Here is a 20,134-nt window from a genome sequence, read left to right on the forward strand (position 1 = left end):
TACAAACACATATATCAAATCAAATCAAATCAACTTTATATATATACACATTCTGTACATATACATTCATTGTACAAACACATATACACATTCTGTACATATACAAGTACATATGCATACTTACACTCATGCACATAATCACGTTTCATCAAACATATATTAACGTTGTTGCCCTAGGGTAAACTGGGTGTAACACATGGCACACTGACAAAGCTTAACCTATTGTGACTATAACAATCTACAAGGTTAATATAGGTTGCTTCTCTTTCTCCCCCTCCATTTTTCTGCATTCTTTCGTATCTCAAGTTATCATTACGTATATGTATTGTTGCATTTAAACAACTGTATTGTTGATAATAAAGGTAAATTATTGGTATTGTTCATTATCAATAGAGCTATTTCTATTGGTATTTGTATTGATCCATTTGTAGTGTAATAATGCTCATTGTCATTTCTGTATTATTTTTAATTTTTCGCTAACTGCTTATTTGCTATTACTTTTACCATCATATTTGTACATGTCGTATTTGCTGATGTTGCTCTATTGTTGTTGTTGTTGTTGTTTGCTGTTGTTGTTTTTGTCTCTCTGTCTAATCCCCCTCTTGTCCCCACAATTTCCCCCTCTGTCTTCTTTTTTTTTCTCTTTCTATCCCCTCCTGCTCCGGCTCGGCTGCACTAAATGATAATATAAATACATTTGATAAAGTCAAATACAAATAAGGCAACAAGAGAAATATCCTACACTTCTCTTTTGTAAAGTAAATCTGAACAGCCGACATGGGCATCTACATCAACTATATGATTTGCCTGAGAAGCTGGACAGGACACAAAAAAAAAAAAGAAAAAAAAAAGAAGGTGGGAGGAGGTTTATCATTTTGCAATGCAGTCTACTGAAATGATGGAAAGCGCCACTCGACATTGCAACTGACGCTGTGGTCAAAGTTGGAATTGCCACAAAACAAGGTTATACAACACTCTACTGCTGTCTGGCGGCAAAAGTGGAAAGTGTCCTCCGTCATGTTTTATGTGTCAGGTAAATCGCGACGAATGGGGCCGTATGAATCCCCTTCCCACGGGAGTTACAGGGGCACTATTGGTCATACCAATGCGGATACTGATATGTCAAACTTTGAAGATCATTGAATTATAAACATTTTTATCACAATTATCATCACACAAAAACTAAAGATAAAGGTGAAGTTATAACACTGAAACGCCCTTAGAAGATGTGCTTTAAGACATGGCTAGCTAGCTAGCGGCTAAAGTCCAGCCACAGTCCAGCCACAGTCTGCAATGTTTTAGCTACTTCTAAATCATTAATCCTGGTCTCCATGGCGACAAGTAAAGTAAGTTTCTTACAAGTTTCATCCCTGCGGGACAAGGAATAGCTAAACATGCTTCACTACACATCGTAACTCACCGGCATCAAAATGTAAACAAACGCCATTGGTGGATCTACACCTAACATCCACTGTAATGATACCAAGTACAGGACCGTATCTAGTCGATACTACTATGACTACGTCGATATTTTTTGGCATCACAACATCTTCTTTCCTTTTTTAAAATATATATTATGTTTATAAACTCAGGAAATATGTCTCTGGACACATGAGGACTTTGAATATGACCAATGTATGATCCTGTAACGACTTGATACCCAAATCTGAGGTATCATCCAAAACTAATGTAAAGCATCCAAACAACAGAAGAATAAATGATTATTACATTTTAACAGAAGTGTAGATAGAACATGTTAAAAGAGAAGGTAAGCAAATATTAACAGTAAATGAACAATTAGATTAATAATTCATTTTCTACCACTTGTCCTTAATAATGTTAAAGTTAAAGTTAAAGTACCAATGATTGTCACACACACACTAGGTGTGGCGAAATTATTCTCTGCATTTGACCCATCACCCTTGATCACCCCCTGGGAGGTGAGGGGAGCAGTGGGCAGCAGCGGTGGCTGCGCCCGGGAATCATTTGACAAAATAATAGAATGATAAATGACACAATATGTTACTGCATATGTCAGCAGCTAAATTTGGAGCCTTTGTTTGCTTACTTACTAATAAAAGACAAGTTGTCTTGTACGTTCACTATTTTATTTAAGGACAAACTTGCAATAAGAAACATATGTTTAATGTACCCTAAGATTTTTTGTTAAAATAAAGCCAATTATGCAATTTTTTGTGGTCCCCTTTATTTAGAAAAGTATCACAAAGTACCAAAAAGTATCGAAATAATTTTGGTACCAGTAGCAAAATATTGGTATCGGGACAACACTAGTCCAGGGATTTATTTCCTGAGTTTGTAAACAATAACAAAAACAAACAAAACAAAAAATTGTGATCATAACATTTCTGGATCTAACCACTGTGGTATACTGTCATTTCTATAGAACTGCACTCAGCAGGCACTAGACATTGATACAACGTTGATTATACATACATGTCCTTTAAAACTGACTTTGAAACAACATTGCGAAATAGTTGTATTGGTAAATTGAGACAACATAGGTGTCTAACGTCGGATCCACGTTGTTGGTTGGGAAATGACCACATTTCAATGGTCAAATCAACATCAGAAACCAACATTGAATAAACGTCGTCAAAAAGCATGTTGTTTCAACGTTAGGTTTGAGTTGTTCAACGTCGGGACCTAATTCAACAAGTTTCTCAATGTTGTTTCAATGTCTTGTGTCTGCTGGGACTGTATGTGTCACCCCTGTGACCAAGCCACACAAAAACAAAGAGAAACTATTTCTCATACTGTTTTTCTTACTGTTGCTGAAGCCGTCACAGCGTGCACGCAAACACACAAGCTTCTGGCGGGGAAATTACCGTGACTTGCACGCTAGTGGAAAGTTGAGGCCAGGAGCTTTTAGGCGTCCAGTTAGTCCGCCTGTTCAGTCCACATCACAAAACACCAGTGGACGCAAACGACGGGCTGCAGAATTTTTACACTTCGAAATAACGTGCACGTGTTGCGTCGCTGCAGCTGTTGCGCATTTCCTCGCACGTTCACTTCTTTCTCCTGCAGTGTTTTTCTCCCCCCCGCCCCCTCAAATGCCCCGAGAAGCACATTACTGGCTTTTGAGTCACTCGGCCCAACAAGAATTCCTGCTCTTGAGTCACAGAGCTGCTTTTTCGCTCCGGAGTATCACATGGCTTGGAACGGAAAACTAGCTTTTAGCTTGTAAAGTCAGGAATGGTTATAACGTGCTCACGCTCTGACGCTTCGCAGAGGATCCAAAGCTGAAAAAAGACGAAATAATATGTAAAGACTTCCGCTCTGATTGCTTTAACTCACCAAAAATCTAATAAAAAACAATGGTAACACTTTATTCTAAGTAACTAAGATTTAATTAAGAGTTATTTGGACACTAGGAGAACATATAAGGGTTAGGGTTAGGGTTACTAATAAGCAATAATTCTGAGGTTATTGAGGGAAGACTCCTAGTTAATGGCTTACTGCTTGTATAATAAGGCCATGCAGATAAAAGGCATTAATAAGTACAAACCCCGTTTCCATATGAGTTGGGAAATTGTGTTAGATGTAAATAAAAACGGAATACAATGATTTGCAAATCCTTTTCAACCCATATTCAATTGAATGCACTACAAAGACAACATATTTGATGTTCAAACTGATATTTATAAATAATCATTAACTTTAGAATTTGATGCCAGCAACACGTGACAAAGAAGTTGGAAAAGGTGTCAATAAATACTGATAAAGTTGAGGAATGCTCATCAAACACTTATTTGGAACATCCCACAGATGAACAGGCAAATTGGGAACAGGTGGGTGCCATGATTGGGTATAAAAGTAGATTCCATGAAATGCTCAGTCATTCACAAACAAGGATGGGGCGAGGGTCACCACTTTGTCAACAAATGCGTGAGCAAATTGTTGAACAGTTTAAGAAAAACCGTTCTCAACCAGCTATAGCAAGGAATTTAGGGATTTCACCATCTACGGTCCGTAATATCATCAAAGGGTTCAGAGAATCTGGAGAAATCACTGCACGTAAGCAGCTAAGCCTGTGACCGTCGATCCCTCAGGCTGTACTGCATCAACAAGCGACATCAGTGTGTAAAGGATATCACCACATGGGCTCAGGAACACTTCAGGAACCCACTGTCAGTAACTACAGTTGGTCGCTACATCTGTAAGTGCAAGTTAAAACTCTCCTATGCAAGGCGAAAACCGTTTATCAACAACACCCAGAAACGTCGTCAGCTTTGCTGGGCCTGAGCTCATCTAAGATGGACTGAAACAAAGTGGAAAAGTGTTCTGTGGTCTGACGAGTCCACATTACAAATTGTTTTTGGAAACTGTGGACGTCGTGTCCTCCGGACCAAAGAGGAAAAGAACCATCCGGATTGTTATAGGCGCAAAGTTGAAAAGCCAGCATCTGTGATGGTATGGGGGTGTATTAGTGCCCAAGACATGGGTAACTTACACATCTGTGAAGGCGCCATTAATGCTGAAAGGTACATACAGGTTTTGGAGCAACATATGTTGCCATCCAAGCAACGTTACCATGGACGCCCCTGCTTATTTCAGCAAGACAATGTCAAGCCACGTGTTACATCAATGTGACTTCATAGTAAAAGAGTGCGGGTACTAGACTGGCCTGCCTGTAGTCCAGACCTGTCTCCCATTGAAAATTTGTGGCGCATTATGAAGCCTAAAATACCACAACGGAGACCCCGGACTGTTGAACAACTTAAGCTGTACATCAAGCAAGAATGGGAAAGAATTCCACCTGAGAAGCTTAAAAAATGTGTCTCTTCAGTTCCCAAACATTTACTGAGTGTTGTTAAAAGGAAAGGCCATGTAACACAGTGGTGAACATGCCCTTTCCCAACTACTTTGGCATGTGTTGCAGCCATGAAATTCTAAGTTAATTATTATTTGCAAAAAAAAAATAAAGTTTATAATTTTGAACATCAAATATCTTGTCTTTGTAGTGCATTCAACTGAATATGGGTTGAAAAGGATTTGCAAATCATTGTATTCCGTTTGTATTTACATCTAACACAATTTCCCAACTCATATGGAAACGGGGTTTGTACTTAATAATGACTAATTAAGAGCCAATATGTTACTAATTTGCATGTTTATAAGCAACTAATTCATGGTGAATATGTGTTACTCATACTAAAGTGTTACCATAAGGCAGTGTTTTTCAACCACTGTGCCGTGGCACACTAGTGTGCCGTGAGATACAGTCTGGTGTGCCGTGGGAGATTATCAAATTTCACCTATTTGGGTTAAAAATATTTTTTGCAAACCAGTAATTATAGTCTGCAAATGATGTGTTGTTGTTGAGTGTCGGTGCTGTCTAGAGCTCGGCGGAGTAACCGTGTAATACTCTTCCATATCAGTAGGTGGCAGCCGGTAGCTAATTGCTTTGTAGATGTCGGAAACAGCGGGAGGCAGCGTGCAGGTTAAAAGGTGTCTCATGCTTAAACCAAAAATAAACAAAAGGTGAGTGCCCCTAAGAAAAGGCATTGAAGCTTAGGGAAAGCTATGCAGAACGAAACTAAAACTGAACTGGCTACAAAGTAAACAAAAACCGAATGCTGGACGACAGCAAAGACTTACAGCGTGTGGAGCAGATGGCGTCCACAAAGTACATCCGTACACGACATGACAATCAACACCAAAATAGGAGCGCAAGACAAGAACTAAAACACCACACACAGGAAAACACCCAAAAACTCAAAATAATTCACGGCGGGATGTGACAGGTGGTGACAGTACACCTACTTTGAGACAAGTGCTATAGTGATGCATGCTTGGTTATGGTTATGGTTTGAATTCATATCCGACAATTGGACAACTTTTTACTGTCAACTGAGTTTCGTTTCTGCTGGTGGTGTGCCTCCGCATTTTTTCAACGCTAAAAATGTGCCTTGGTTCAAAAAAGGTTGAAAAACACTGCCATAAGGCATTAATAAGTACTTAGTAATAACTAATTAAGAGCCAATATGTTCGATTTAATCGATTAGTTGTTGCAGCCCTAAAACCAACTGTAATATCCTCCTGAGGAGTGGACATTAGTTGATGTGTGTTTTTGGACATGTGTTGATGATTCGGCAATTTTGAGAGCTTTTTACAAGGATTTAAGAAATGTGTGCGGTCCTCCCCAGCAGCGCTGCGGACATCGGAGGCGACATGCTCTCCTCGGACGAGCCGCTGGACCTGAAGCTTCCCTCCGGGAGGACGCATTGTCCCCTCAGACTTGGGAAGAGGACGTCATCCTCCATCTGCGCTCCCCTCAGCGCCGCACGCCCTCGTCTTATCTACACCACTTTCCCGTCCCCGCCGTCTTCCCCAGGTAAGCCTCAACGACATTGCTGCCATTGTCCATCCATGGTGTCCTCATCAGGACCCGTGATGCCACGCCGCACACATGAGCCTGATTAGCCTCCTAATGCAACCCTCAGTGCATCCCCTGTGCTCCTCTGCTCAAATCCCTCAGTGTGTTGTGTCCTCACATTGTCCTCCCTTGGTTTGTCTCACAACACGACAAGCGTGACTCCGACTGACTTAAAGAGGCCTCAGCGAAAATCACTTACGCGGACTGAATGGCAAACTTTGTGGTGTTAATTCTGCTCCTGCTAACCACGTTGGCGAGTGTCACACCAATATAGACGCATTGTTCTGTCAAATAAAGTCGTAATATGTCAAAAATAACGCAGTGTCATGAGGACATTAGGTCAGAATATTACGAGAATAAGGTTTATTTGTTGTATATGTTATCGCTATGAGAATGAACTCATATTACAAGAAAAATGTGTAATATTAGGAGAAAAAAAATCGACATATTAAAATAAGTTGTAAATGTCACGAGAAAAGAAAAACTTTTGTATTATGAATAGGGCTGCGAATCTTTGGGTGTCCCACGATTCGATTCAATATCGATTCTTGGGGTCACGATTCGATTCAAAAACGATATTTTCCCGATTCAAAAGGATTCTCTATTCATTCAATACATAGGATTTCAGCAGGATCTACCCCAGTAGGGGTGGTATAGCTCGGTTGGTAGAGTGGCCGTCCCAGCAACTTGAGGGTTCCAGGTTCGATCCCCGCTTCCGCCATCCTAGTCACTGCCGTTGTGTCCTTGGGCAAGACACTTTACCCACCTGCTCCCAGTGCCACTCACACTGGTTTAAAAATGTAACTTAGATATTGGGTTTCACTATGTAAAGCGCTTTGAGTCACTAGAGAAAAGCGCTATATAAATATAATTCACTTCACTTCACAGTCTGCTGACATGCAAGCAGAGTAGTAGATTTTTGTAAAAAGCTTTTATAATTGTAAAGGACAATGTTTTATCAACTGATTGCAATAATGTACATTTGTTTTAACTATTAAATGAACCAAAAATATGACTTATTTTATCTTTGTGAAAATATTGGACACAGTGTGTTGTCAAGCTTATGAGATGCGATGCAAGTGTAAGCCACTGTGACACTATTGTTCTTTTTTATTTTTTTTATATAAATGTCTAATGATAATGTCAATGAGGGATTTTTAATCACTGCTATGTTGAAATTGTAACTAATATTGATACTGTTGTTGATAATATTCATTTTTGTTTCACTACTTTTGGTTTGTTCTGTGTCGTGTTTGTGTCTCCTCTCAATTGCTCTGTTTATTGCAGTTCTGAGTGTTGCTGGGTCGGGTTTGCTTTTGGAAATAGATTGCATTGTTATGGTATTGCTGTGTATTGTTTTGTTGGATTAATTAATAAAAAAAAATAAAAAAAATAAAATAAATAAAAAATCAATAAAAATCAATTTTTTAAAAATGAGAATCGATTCTGAATCGCACAACGTGAGAATCGCGATTCGAATTCGAATCGATTTTTTCCCACACCCGTAATTATGAAGTCATAATAACAGAAGAAATAATATGGATGTTATGAGAATAAAGTTGTATATTTATACAAAAACTTTCTTTCTTTTAGTTTATTTCGAACATGAACACACTTACAGCATAATACATCACACAATTTTATATCATTTCACTTTACATCATGTCCGAAAAGGAGTAGGAAGAAGCTAAGCTTATTTAATCCTACCCCTTTCCCACTTCAGAGCGTTTACAAATATATACATTCATTTACTGACCTTATTATAGTAAAATGACATCCGTGAATGAGTAATACAACAGTTTTGTAATATGTAATTAGTTAAGTTAATCATGATAAACATACTGAGATGAAGAATATCTTATTTTTAATAAGGTTGAAAGTAATTCTCATAATTCTTCTTCTTTGTACTTTGTAAGCACTATTAATTTGAACAACCTCTTAAACTGGATCATATCAGTACAATGTTGAACTTCTTTACTTAATCCATTCCGCAATTTTAAAAACTTTTTATTAGGTTAGTAGAGTCTTTTTATTTTTTCCAAGAAAAAGGCAGATATTTTTTTGAGAATAATAAGATGGCATTACAAGAAGAAAGTACCAAGAATCAGGTTTTTATATTTCAAGAATACATACACACTTATTGTGAGGAATCTTTGAAAAAGAAGGTGGAATAATGTTACAAGGATAATGGTGTAATAAAGCATTTTGAGAATAAAGTGGCATAATGTTACAAGAATAAAGTTGTAATGTAATATTCTGAGAAGAATGTGGAATATTGCTACAACAATAACGTTGCAATACTGTGAAAAGAGAGTGGAATAAAGTTGTAATACAGTATTTTGAGAAAAAGTGGAATATGTTAAAAGAATAACGCAGTAATAAATTATTTTGAGAATAATTGGCAGAATGTTACAAGAATGATAAACAAGGAATAACATATTTTGAGAATAAGTGGCATAATGTTACAAGAATAAAGTTGTAGTGCAGTATTTTGAGAAGAATGTGGAATATTGCTACAATAATAACGTTGCAATACTGTGAAAAGAGAGTGGAATATTGTTACACAATAAAGTTATAATACAGTATTTTGAGAAAAAAGTGGAATATGTTAAAAGAATAACGCAGTAATAAAGTATTTTGAGAATAAGTGGCATCATGTTACACGAATGATAAACAAGGAATAACATATTTTGAGAATAAGTGGCATAATGTTACAAGAATAAAGTTGTATTGTAATGTTCTGAGAAGAAAATGGAATATTGTTACAAGAATAAAGTTGCAATACTGTGATAAGAAAGTGGAATATTGTTACACAATAATGTTGTAATACAGTTGTTTGAGAAGAAAGTGGAATATGTTAAAAGAATAACGTTATACAACATTGTTTTGAGAAAAAAGTGGAATAATGTTACAAGAATAACGCAGTTATAAAGTATTTTGATAATAAAGTGGCATAATGTTACAAGAATAAAGTTGTAATGCAGTATTCTGAGAAGAATGTGGAATATTGCTACAAGAATAACGTTGCAATACTGTGAAAAGAGAGTGAAATATTGTACAGTATTTTGAGAAAAAAGTGGAATATGTTAAAAGAATAACGCAGTAATAAAGTATTTTGAGAATAAGTGGCATCATGTTACACGAATGATAAACAAGGAATAACATATTTTGAGAATAAGTGGCATAATGTTACAAGAATAAAGTTGTATTGTAATATTCTGAGAAGAAAATGGAATATTGCTACAATAATAACGTTGCAATACTGTGAAAAGAGAGTGGAATATTGTTACACAATAAAGTTTTAATACAGTATTTTGAGAAAAAAGTGGAATATGTTAAAAGAATAATGCAGTAATAAAGTATTTTGAGAATAAGTGGCATAATGTTACATGAATAAAGTTGTATTGTAATATTCTGAGAAGAAATTGGAATATTGTTACAAAAATAAAGTTGCAATACTGTGAAAAGAAAAAGGCAGATATTTTTTGAGAATAATAAGATGGCATCACAAGAAAAAAGTACACAGAATCAAGTTTTTATATTTCAAGAAAAAATACACAAATATAGTGAGGAATCTTTGAGAAGAAAGTAGAACAGTGTTACAAGATTAATGCTGTAATAAAGTGTTTTGAGAATAAAGTGGCATAATGTTACAAGAATGAAGTTGTAATGCAGTATTCTGAGAAGAACGTGGTATATTACTACAATAATAACGTTGCAATACTGTGAAAAGAAAGTGGAATATTGTTACACAATGAAGTTGTAATACAGTATTTTGAGAAAAAATTGGAATAATGTTACAAGAATAACGCTGTAATAAAGTATTTTGAGAATAATTGGGATAATGTTACAAGAATAAAGTTGTATTGTAATATTCTGAGAAGAAAAGGGAATATTGTTACAAGAATAATGTTGCAATACTGTGAAAAGAAAGTGGAATATTGTTACACAATAAAGTTGTAATGCAGTATCTTGAGAAATAAGTGGAATAATGTTAAAAGAATTACATTATACAATATTGTTTTGAGAAGAAAGTGGAACAATGTTACAAGAATAACGCTGTAATAAAGTATTTTTGAAAATAAGTGGCATAATGTTACAATATTAAAGTTGTATTGTAATATTTTGAGAAAAAAATGGAATATTGTTACAAGAATAATGTTGCAATACTGTGAAAAGAAAGTGGAATATTGTTACACAATAAAGTTGTAATACAGTATTTTGAGAAGAAAGTAGAATAATGTTAAAAGAATAACGCAGTAATAAAGTATTTTGAGAATAAGCTGCATAATGTTACAAGAATAAAGTTGTATTGTAATATTCTGAAAAGAAAATGGAATATTGTTACAAGAATAAAGTTGCAATACTGTGAAAAGAAAAAGGCAGATATTTTTTAAGAATAATAAGACGGCATTACAAGAAAAAAGTACCCAGAATCAAGTTTTTATATTTCAAGAAAAAATACACAAATATTGTGAGGAATCTTTGAGAAGAAAGTGGAACAATGTTACAAGAATAACACTGTAATAAAGTATTTTGATAATAAAGTGGCATAATGTTACAAGAATAAAGTTGTAATGTAATAGTCTGAGAAGAAAATTGAATATTGTTACAATAATTAAGTTGTAATACTGTGAAAAGAAAGTGGAATATTGTTACACAATAAAGTTGTAATACAGCATTTTGAGAAGAAAGTGGAATATGTTAAAACAATAACGTTATACAACATTGTTTTGAGAAGAAAGTGGAATAATGTTACAAGTATGAAGTTGTACTGCTATATTTTGAGAAGCAAGTAGAATATAATGTAATACATTTCCATCCACTGTAGATTCCCAGTCTCCCTATCATGAGCGACCCGGGTCCTGCTTCACTCCTCCAGCCATGGACCTCAGCCTGTCCCCTTCGTCTCGACACACGTCCTCTCTCTCCCCTTCTCCCTCCTCCCCGTCCCTCTCGTCCCCTCCGTCCCCTGTCGAGTCCCCCTACAGCATCAGCAGACCACACTCCCTCTCACGGGTGAGTTCAGGTGTACAGAAAAAAAAAAAAATCAATGAATGTTTAATGTCTAAAAAGGAGCCCACCCACCCAAACAAACAAAACTGGCATCATTGGAGTTTAGTAAAGCTACACTGTAGCAAAGAAATGTAGTTTCTGCAGTCTGCAGTGTGTGCATTGACAAGACCAAGACCGAGGCAGCATATATATTATATGTAGGTAAATATATTTTCAAAAATATATTTACTAAAGGTATAGAACAGGGGTCCTCAAACTTTTTGACTCGGGGGCCGCATTGGGTTAAAACAATTTGGCTGGGGGCAGGGCTATATATACATATATGTATATATATATGTATATATATATATATATATATATATATATATATATATATATATATATATATATATATATATATATATATGTGTGTGTGTATATACATATATGTATATATATATATATATATATATATATACATACACATACATACATACATATTTGTATATATATATATATAAATATATATATAAATATATATATATATATACACATATATATGCATATGTATATATACACACATATATATATATATATACACATACTGTATATTTATATACACATATATATGCATATGTATATATACACACACATTCATATATACACACATATATATACATATATATATATACACACATATATATATATATACATACAGTATATATACACACATATATATACACACCTAAATACATATATATACACACATGTATACACATATATACTGTACATACATATTTACATATATACACATATATATATATACACACATAAATATATGTACGTATACATATATACATACCGGTACATATATATACATATACATACTGTATATATACATACATATAAATATATATACACACACATATACATATAAATACACACACATATATACATACAAATATATATAAATAATATACAAACACATATATATATATAAAGATATATATATTTATATATATATATGTTTATATATATATCTATATCTATACATATATATCTCTATATATACAGTATATCTCAAATATACAGTATATCTCATATATATATATATATATATATATATATATATATATATATATATATATATATATATATATATATATAATTTTATTTTATATATATTTTTTTTCGACCCGCACTAATTGACTGAAAGAGCGCGCACTTTGCCGATGATATCACGTTATCGATGGGAAAATGCATTTTTAGACGATATGATTTGCCTGAGCGGCTAGGAGACACCGAGAGTAACAAGCAGTAGAAAATGGATTAGAAAGCTCAGATTTTTTTAAATAATAAAAAAACAACAAACATTTAATTTTAATGATTTTTTAAATTATTATTACTATTATTTTTATTTTTTTTAACCTGGAACTTCCCGCGGGTGGGATTTTGGATGCTGGCGGGCCGTAGTTTGGGGACCCCTGGTATAGAAGATTTAAAAACGTTTTTTTAGGACTTTATATTGAATATATTTTATTAAGTAAATTATATTTTGGGACAAAAAGATTCAACCTAACAATTTCACACATTCACACTTAAATTATGAAAAACAACTGAGCCATTAAGTCTGAAATACATATATCTATTTATTTTTTAGGAGAAAAAAAACAAGTTATTAAATGTTTTTTGTTTTTTTCATGAGCTTCACCACACAAGAAAAATTGTTAGCTAGTAGACTACTTATTTTTAAAATGTTATTTTTACTATCATTGCATAAAGTAAAGGCAATTGTCTTAATTTTTATTTTTTTTAACGCCACACTTTTAGAAAATAATCTTACGAAAGTTAATTAAATTGTGCAGAGCCATATTTTTGTTTTTGTTTGCTAGCGAGCCTAAACAAACTACGTCCCCGACAGGAAGCAGCACATCATCATCATCATAGAGGAATGGAGGGCGACTCGTCACCTCAGCGTTATCCTTTCTATCTGCCGATGGCGAGCCCGCCGGCAGGTTACAGCTTTCCTTCCTCTTTACTGATTGGTCAGAAGAGAGAGATGCAAGTATCACCTGAGCCCTCATTGGACGCTCAGCTCACCTGCCGCTGGATGAAGGTAAACAATGCGTACTATTGACCTTCTAGTAGCAGAGAATACAAGAGGAGTGTCTAAGATGTTTCCAGTGGAATGAGTGACAAATGATATTAATAGTGAGTTAATTATATTCTTCAAATATGCAGTTCAAAAAAAACGAGCTGAGGGGACAAAAATGACCCCCGAACCACACTTTTTACACCCCTGGCATAAAATGTCTCATCAAGTAGTAACAGTCCCAGTCTGGTCTTGTCCTGCAGTGCCACCTGCTGTTTGAGTCGCTGCAGGACCTGGTGGACCACATCAACGACTCCCACGTCAAGCCCGAAAAGGATTCCGGTTATTGTTGCAAGTGGGAGGGCTGCGCTCGCAATGGGCGGGGCTTCAACGCCAGGTCAGCACATCTAATTCCTGTTACGTTAATGAAGTCAAATATTAACTCAATTTGTTTGACTTCTGTAACCCTGCAGAAAGATATATTGACCTTAGGATGAGTCATATTTAAGTTACAAAAGTATACGTATGATCCAGTACTTTTTCTTTTTATTGTCATAAATACCCGGTAATACTTAAGTTATTTAATTTTCTAAAAAAATTGCACGCATGTACTGTATTTTCTATTATTATATATATCATATTATACATTGTATTATTATTACAATTTATTTTATAACATGTATATTTTTTTATATATTGTATATTGTATATACACAATATGTAAAAATACATGTTTTATATTATTTTCTATAAAGTTTGTACTTTTGTGCATTTTATTTGTTCATTCTATTTATTTTTTTATTTATTTTTAAATATTTTCTTTTATTTCTTAATTTTTTGTGTATTTTGACTTGGCATTTAATTTCGGAAATACAAAAAAAATGTATTTAATAAAACTACAAAGTCATGAAAAAAATACTATCAAAAAGCAAAACATGCATATTTTATTGGTAAAAATAGTTTTTCCTGTAGAAAAAAACATAAAACTGCAAAAACTAAACCAACAAATTAAAACAATAATTAAGTAAGCAGCAGAGCTGCCTCCAATCACCTCATTTGTAATTACATTAATTATCGAATCAGTTACTGTATCATTATTATATCTGATGTTATCTAATCATAATTGTTTGAATATTTTTAATGACTTGTATAAAAACTATTTTAGACACATGTTATTCAATAAATCCAAAGAATGTAAAACTTTGCATGCTTTTAATACACATCAGTGTAATTGACATGTTAATATTATACTGTATGTTTTATTAGATTTATTATATTTGGGTTAATGTTAGATAAAACAAATACTATATTGATTTACTGTATTTCCTTTCAATTATCTGAGAATTATTTGAGTAAATGTCATGTTTAATTACACTTAAACTACTAAAGTGTTTTTGTTATGTCCCCCCAGGTATAAAATGCTGATTCACATCCGCACACACACCAACGAGAAACCCCATCATTGTCCCACCTGTAACAAGAGTTTCTCCCGTCTGGAGAACCTGAAGATCCACACCCGCTCGCACACAGGTGAGGACTGAAGTGCTATTATTTGTTATGCTGGATGTTGGACCCCGAAGCAAAGACTTTTTCACTATCTTAGAAATAAATGCACTTGTACACACTGTATATTAAAAAGGCTAAATCTGAATATTACTCATCCTTCACTACTGCAAACCTAAATAAACCTCAGAAGTTCTAAACAGTTCAATCTCCTACGGGTAAAAGAAGTTTCAGGACTCTGGCTACATTTGTTCTAAAACTGGGTTTCTTAACCTTTTTTGACCTCGGGGCCCAATTTTTCCACTACAGAGGGGCCCAAGCCCCACTCATATATTAACTGCAAGTGTTAACTTGTGCTTACATCTATCTGTATTAGTAATCTTACTCTTGGTTTTAAACATACTGAATTAACATATATAACCTACTTACAGTTTAAAACATTGTCAAATGATATGAAACAAAGTGTTAATCACAAATAATGTTATTTAACATATACTTTAGGCTTAGGTCAGGCTGATTGGAAAATAAATACTCATCAAATATACTGCATAAAAGGGATAACAAATACATTTACATATAATGATATTGTGCTAAAATGAATACACGTAATAATAGCTGTTTTTTTTACTTAACTGTCGAAACATTTTTAAGTAAAAATTAAAATACAGCTTAGTTCACTTTAGTCATAATTTTTGCGCTTAAGAAACTTCTTTAACTTCCTGTTTGTTTGAAATTGTAATTACCGCCACAAGTGGTGGAAAAGTGTATTACAACTGAGTACCGCTATGGACAACAGCTGAGAAACTGATATGTTTTGGCTGCCCTCTAGGGGGCGCTCGCGGCTCCTCAAGGGTTAAGAAAAACAGTACTAAAGAACACTCGAGTACTCTCGATATATGACAAAGTTAAAGTCTTAGATTGTTTAAATGACCATTTTATATATGACGTTTTATATCAATTATATTAAATAAGACTTATATGTTTGTAATTGTTATAATATATTATAAATATTAACGTAACAGGACTAAATGCAATAAGCCAGTGATTCTCAAACTGTGGTATGCCAAATAACCACTTAATTACATATTCAAACACAGTGTTACTGTTCAAACTGTGTGTACGGTTGCAGTGACCAAACATATGAAATATACTTGGTATATAAAACCTCTGCCTGGTTGAATATTTAGGCCTACTACGCTACTGTATTTTCATGTTGGTCATTGTGGTGGTACTTGGAGAGCCAAGTGTTTTTTGAGGTGGTACTTGGTAGAAAAAGTTTGAGCAATACATGTGATGGAAATGCTTCAGATGTGTGACTGTCCACAAGGGGGTGCCACAGGGCTCTGTGTTGGAACCCCTTTTGTTTATTATTTAAATCAATGACCCGTGGCTTACTGTGCTTCAGGCGAGAATGCATGCATTTTTTATTTTTTTTGTATTAGTTATTCATTGATTTGGATCCACTCTTGTCCAAGCCATTGAATGTTTTCTAAAAAAAAAAAGTTTTTGTTGCTGTCCAACATTGATGTGTTCAGCTCAAACTAGTCCTCAATGCTGATACATCCAAACTGATGGTAGTTTCCGGTGTTTACTCCTAATGGAAACATTATAGAAGTGGTTCATGACATGCTTGGAATATGTTGCTAAAGGACTGGAAAATGGCTGAGTTAAAACCAATCAGAAAGCACGAGAAGTGACTTCATTGACTGGCATTGTTTGTAATTGTTTTAAAGGTTAATGCGAATGATCTGTCTTTGATGGCACTGTGTATGATGTTCATTTGTGTTCTACTTGCTGCTGCTTCTTGGCCAGCATTTCCTTGAATAGTAGCTAATTCAAATCATAATGGGATTTTTACTGGTTAAGGAAAAGGTTAATGAATGAATGAATGGAAGCTGGAGAAGGCAGGAGGTTTAAAAGATATAATGAATAACAAAAAGTGCACTATGGGCCAGCATTTAAAAAAATACCCTAGTCAGAATTTGCAGTCCACAAAAAAACTAGATATTCCCGGCCTGTGCACCATCAGATAACTATATTCATATAGCAGTGGTTCTTAACCTTGTTGGAGATACCGAACCTCACCAGTTTCATATGCGCATTCACCAAACCCTTCTTTAGTGAAAAATAAAATGTGTTTTTTTTTCTAATTCAAGACAAAATTGTATGTTTTTGGTAAGACTTTAGTATGGGGAACATATTCTAAGTAACAAAGACTTAATTTAGAGTTATTTGGACACTAGGGGAACATATTCTAAGTAATAAAGACTTAATTTAGAGTTATTTGGTTAGGGTTAGGGTCAGGGTTAGAGGGTTAGGGTTATAATAAGGCCATGCCGAATAAGGCATTAATGACTGGTTAAGAGCCAATATGTTACTAATTTGCATGTTAATAAGCAACTAATTAATGGTGAATATGTTCCCCATACTAAAGTGTTACCATGTTTTATTACTGGTGCACAAAATGAACCGTGCATGAACATCACCTTGTTCAAAGAACAAAACCAACACAGTGCATAAACTCATAACAAATTAGACGCCTGCAAACCAGTCAGCTGTTGCCGTATCCATAATACGCCGATAGGGAGAAATTTGTATTTACACGATGAGTCGGGTGTGTTTTGACCTCCGCCGAACCCCTGAGCCCGACTCACTGAACCCCTAGGGTTTGATCGAACCCAGGTTAAGAACCACTGTCATATAGTGTGCGTTGTCTGGTACAGCCAAACGTCCTTACACACAGTATGCAATGTTCCAAATCTGATCGAGTCTCGACATAGTATGACAGCTAACATTTGTGAATTGTGCCACACAAATTTTTCATTCATTAATTTTTTATTTATATCCTCCATTGATGTGCATCTTTGATCGATAGACTAGATTATTAAATTAAACATTTACACAAAAATGCCTGAGAAGGAGCAGGATGAAGAAAAATCTTATATTTTCCTGCCCCCTTCAACATAATATGTAGTCTTACTTAATATCATATAAACCAACAATTACATCCAAATATAACGGAAAAAAACAAAAAAACATACAAAAAAACACAAGTGCAAAACTTCATGAAGTACAAACCAAAAAAAAAAAAAAAAAAAAAAAAGAGTAATATACACCTCACTGGATGATACAAAACAAATACAAAACCAGGCAAAAAACAAGTAAATTAATAAATATTAAGCAAAATGTAAACACTTATGGCTGTCCATATGATTTTATTGTTCTGTCTTTATATATTTTTTTCAATTGGAATATATTTTTACAATCTTTTATCTCATTGTAAGGCGAATTCCATAGTTTAACCCCCACCACTGATATGCACATTCGTTTTAAAGTTGTCCTTGAATACTGATGTTGAAAATGACCTTTTCTTCTATGCTCTTCATTCTCAGAAGTGATGACAAACATTTTTTGTAAATTTGCTGGTAATGTTTTACTTTTAGCCTTAAACATGACACATAATGTCTGTAACTTTACTAGCTCCTGTAATTTTCAATAAACCCGAATAATCAAATAAATCACGAAATAATTTATAAAAACGTGAAATAATTATGAAATCAACACTCAATTAAATGAGTACTGAAATAACTAATGACATTATTTAATATTTAAATGCACTTTTTCCTTGAATAAATCTATTTAATTGTATAGCACTGTTGAGGTTGCCCTCTTGTGGGTTCCTCGAGGCCGGTCCTTGCACACCACCGTTCTACGGCAGCCCCGCAGGCCCCCACAAGCACATTTGTGTGTTTAATTCCAATTATAATTAATTAATGACGCATTTAAATCATTTTTAAACTTTTTTTTGGTTTTTTCTGCCATTTAACTCTTAACGGAGCTTTGACACTTCATTTTTTGCTTGTTCAGTACAATTAACCACAAAATGAACATTTTGTGGAGTTGTTCATGTAATTGCAGATTCTTTTCTTCTGCTCAAAGGAAGATGTCCGCATTATTTTCCGTATACTGCCTCTTAGAGATGCGCGGATAGGCAATTTATCTCATCCGCAACCGCATCAGAAAGTCGTCAACCATCCGCCATCCACCCGATGTAACGTTTGATCAGAACTGCATCCGCCCGCCATCCGCCCGTTGTTATATATCTAATATTAATTAAAAAAAAAAAAAAGGGTGAAAACTACGCGAATTGCACCTTGTGCAGACAAGATTTTTCGATCGGACACGGAGGAATTAGCGATGTAAAAGACCACGTTGGGACAAAAAAACACAAGTCTAATGTCGTTGCTAGCGATACAAGTGGAAAACTTTCAACGTTTTTCGTCGCCCAAACAGATTCTTTGGATGTGATAAATGCCGAAGTTTTATTTACGGAGGCAATAATTGAGCATGGACTTCCAATTGCACTGGCTGATCACATGGGACAGTTAATAATGTAATGCAACCTTTAAAAATCATTACGCGGTGATCGCGATCCCAAAAATAAACTTTTCTTGCATGATAATGTCCAGAAAAATTCGCTTTATATTACTATAGAGTCCTTTTAACGAATGAGTTTGATGGTTTATCACAAACCTTAAATGAAATTCCATGGCCACTGTCCTGCTCTCTATATCAACCAGGGTGAGCCCCACCCCTTTCGTGAGCGCACTGAGCGCGGAGTGACCCCTTTTACGCGCCCCCGGCAACAGGGGTGGCAAGCAGGTAAGCTGCGCGGGCGGAGCGCGCGGAGTGACCCATGTTACGAGCCCCCGGCCACGGGGGTGGCGGGCAGGTAAGCTGCTTACCTGCTGCGCGTGACGCCGGCCGCGGCGAAAGCGGACGAGGCGGGGTGTCGGTGCGGTGGGCGCGGTGGTGACCCTGGACGTGCGTCAGGCCCTTCTCGCGGATCGCCTCAGCTACGGCTCCCGGTGGGGCCCTCTTGGGGGAAGGGGCCTCGGTCCCGGACCCCGGCAAGGCGTCCCTTCTCCCTCCGTAAAAGTGTCCATCCCTTTTTTTTTTTTCTTCTGTTGTGGCATATGCTGCAGGTGCCTGCTCGTTTTTCGTATGTGGGTAACAACATTTAACTATGTATATATATTTCCCAATTGGTTTAACTGCCACCCGCAAAAAAAAAAAAAAAAAAAAAAATAAAAAAAATATCTAATTAATCCGCCCGACCCGACCCGCGAGCGGATAAAATCTTATTT

The 20,134-nt window shown here is 35.2% G+C and overlaps 1 protein-coding gene across 2 annotated transcripts in view; it reads left to right on the forward strand.

Annotated features, from left to right (window-relative positions):
• LOC133621633 (zinc finger protein GLIS2-like) overlaps window positions 1–20,134 on the forward strand; it is an 85,888-nt gene that overhangs the window by 55,127 nt on the left and 10,627 nt on the right. The window contains exons 2-6 of one of the 2 annotated variants that reach the window (XM_061983843.1): window positions 6,168–6,355; window positions 11,229–11,416; window positions 13,314–13,508; window positions 13,748–13,881; window positions 14,896–15,014. In XM_061983843.1, the coding sequence (XP_061839827.1) occupies window positions 6,193–6,355; window positions 11,229–11,416; window positions 13,314–13,508; window positions 13,748–13,881; window positions 14,896–15,014 (799 nt within the window). In that variant the 5' untranslated portion in view covers window positions 6,168–6,192. The remainder of the gene's footprint in view (window positions 1–6,167; window positions 6,356–11,228; window positions 11,417–13,313; window positions 13,509–13,747; window positions 13,882–14,895; window positions 15,015–20,134) is intronic. The other variant, XM_061983844.1, reaches the window with a different exon arrangement.

This window comes from Nerophis lumbriciformis, linkage group LG25, assembly GCF_033978685.3.
Source record: "Nerophis lumbriciformis linkage group LG25, RoL_Nlum_v2.1, whole genome shotgun sequence".
In the NCBI taxonomy this organism is placed as follows: Eukaryota; Metazoa; Chordata; class Actinopteri; order Syngnathiformes; family Syngnathidae; genus Nerophis; species Nerophis lumbriciformis.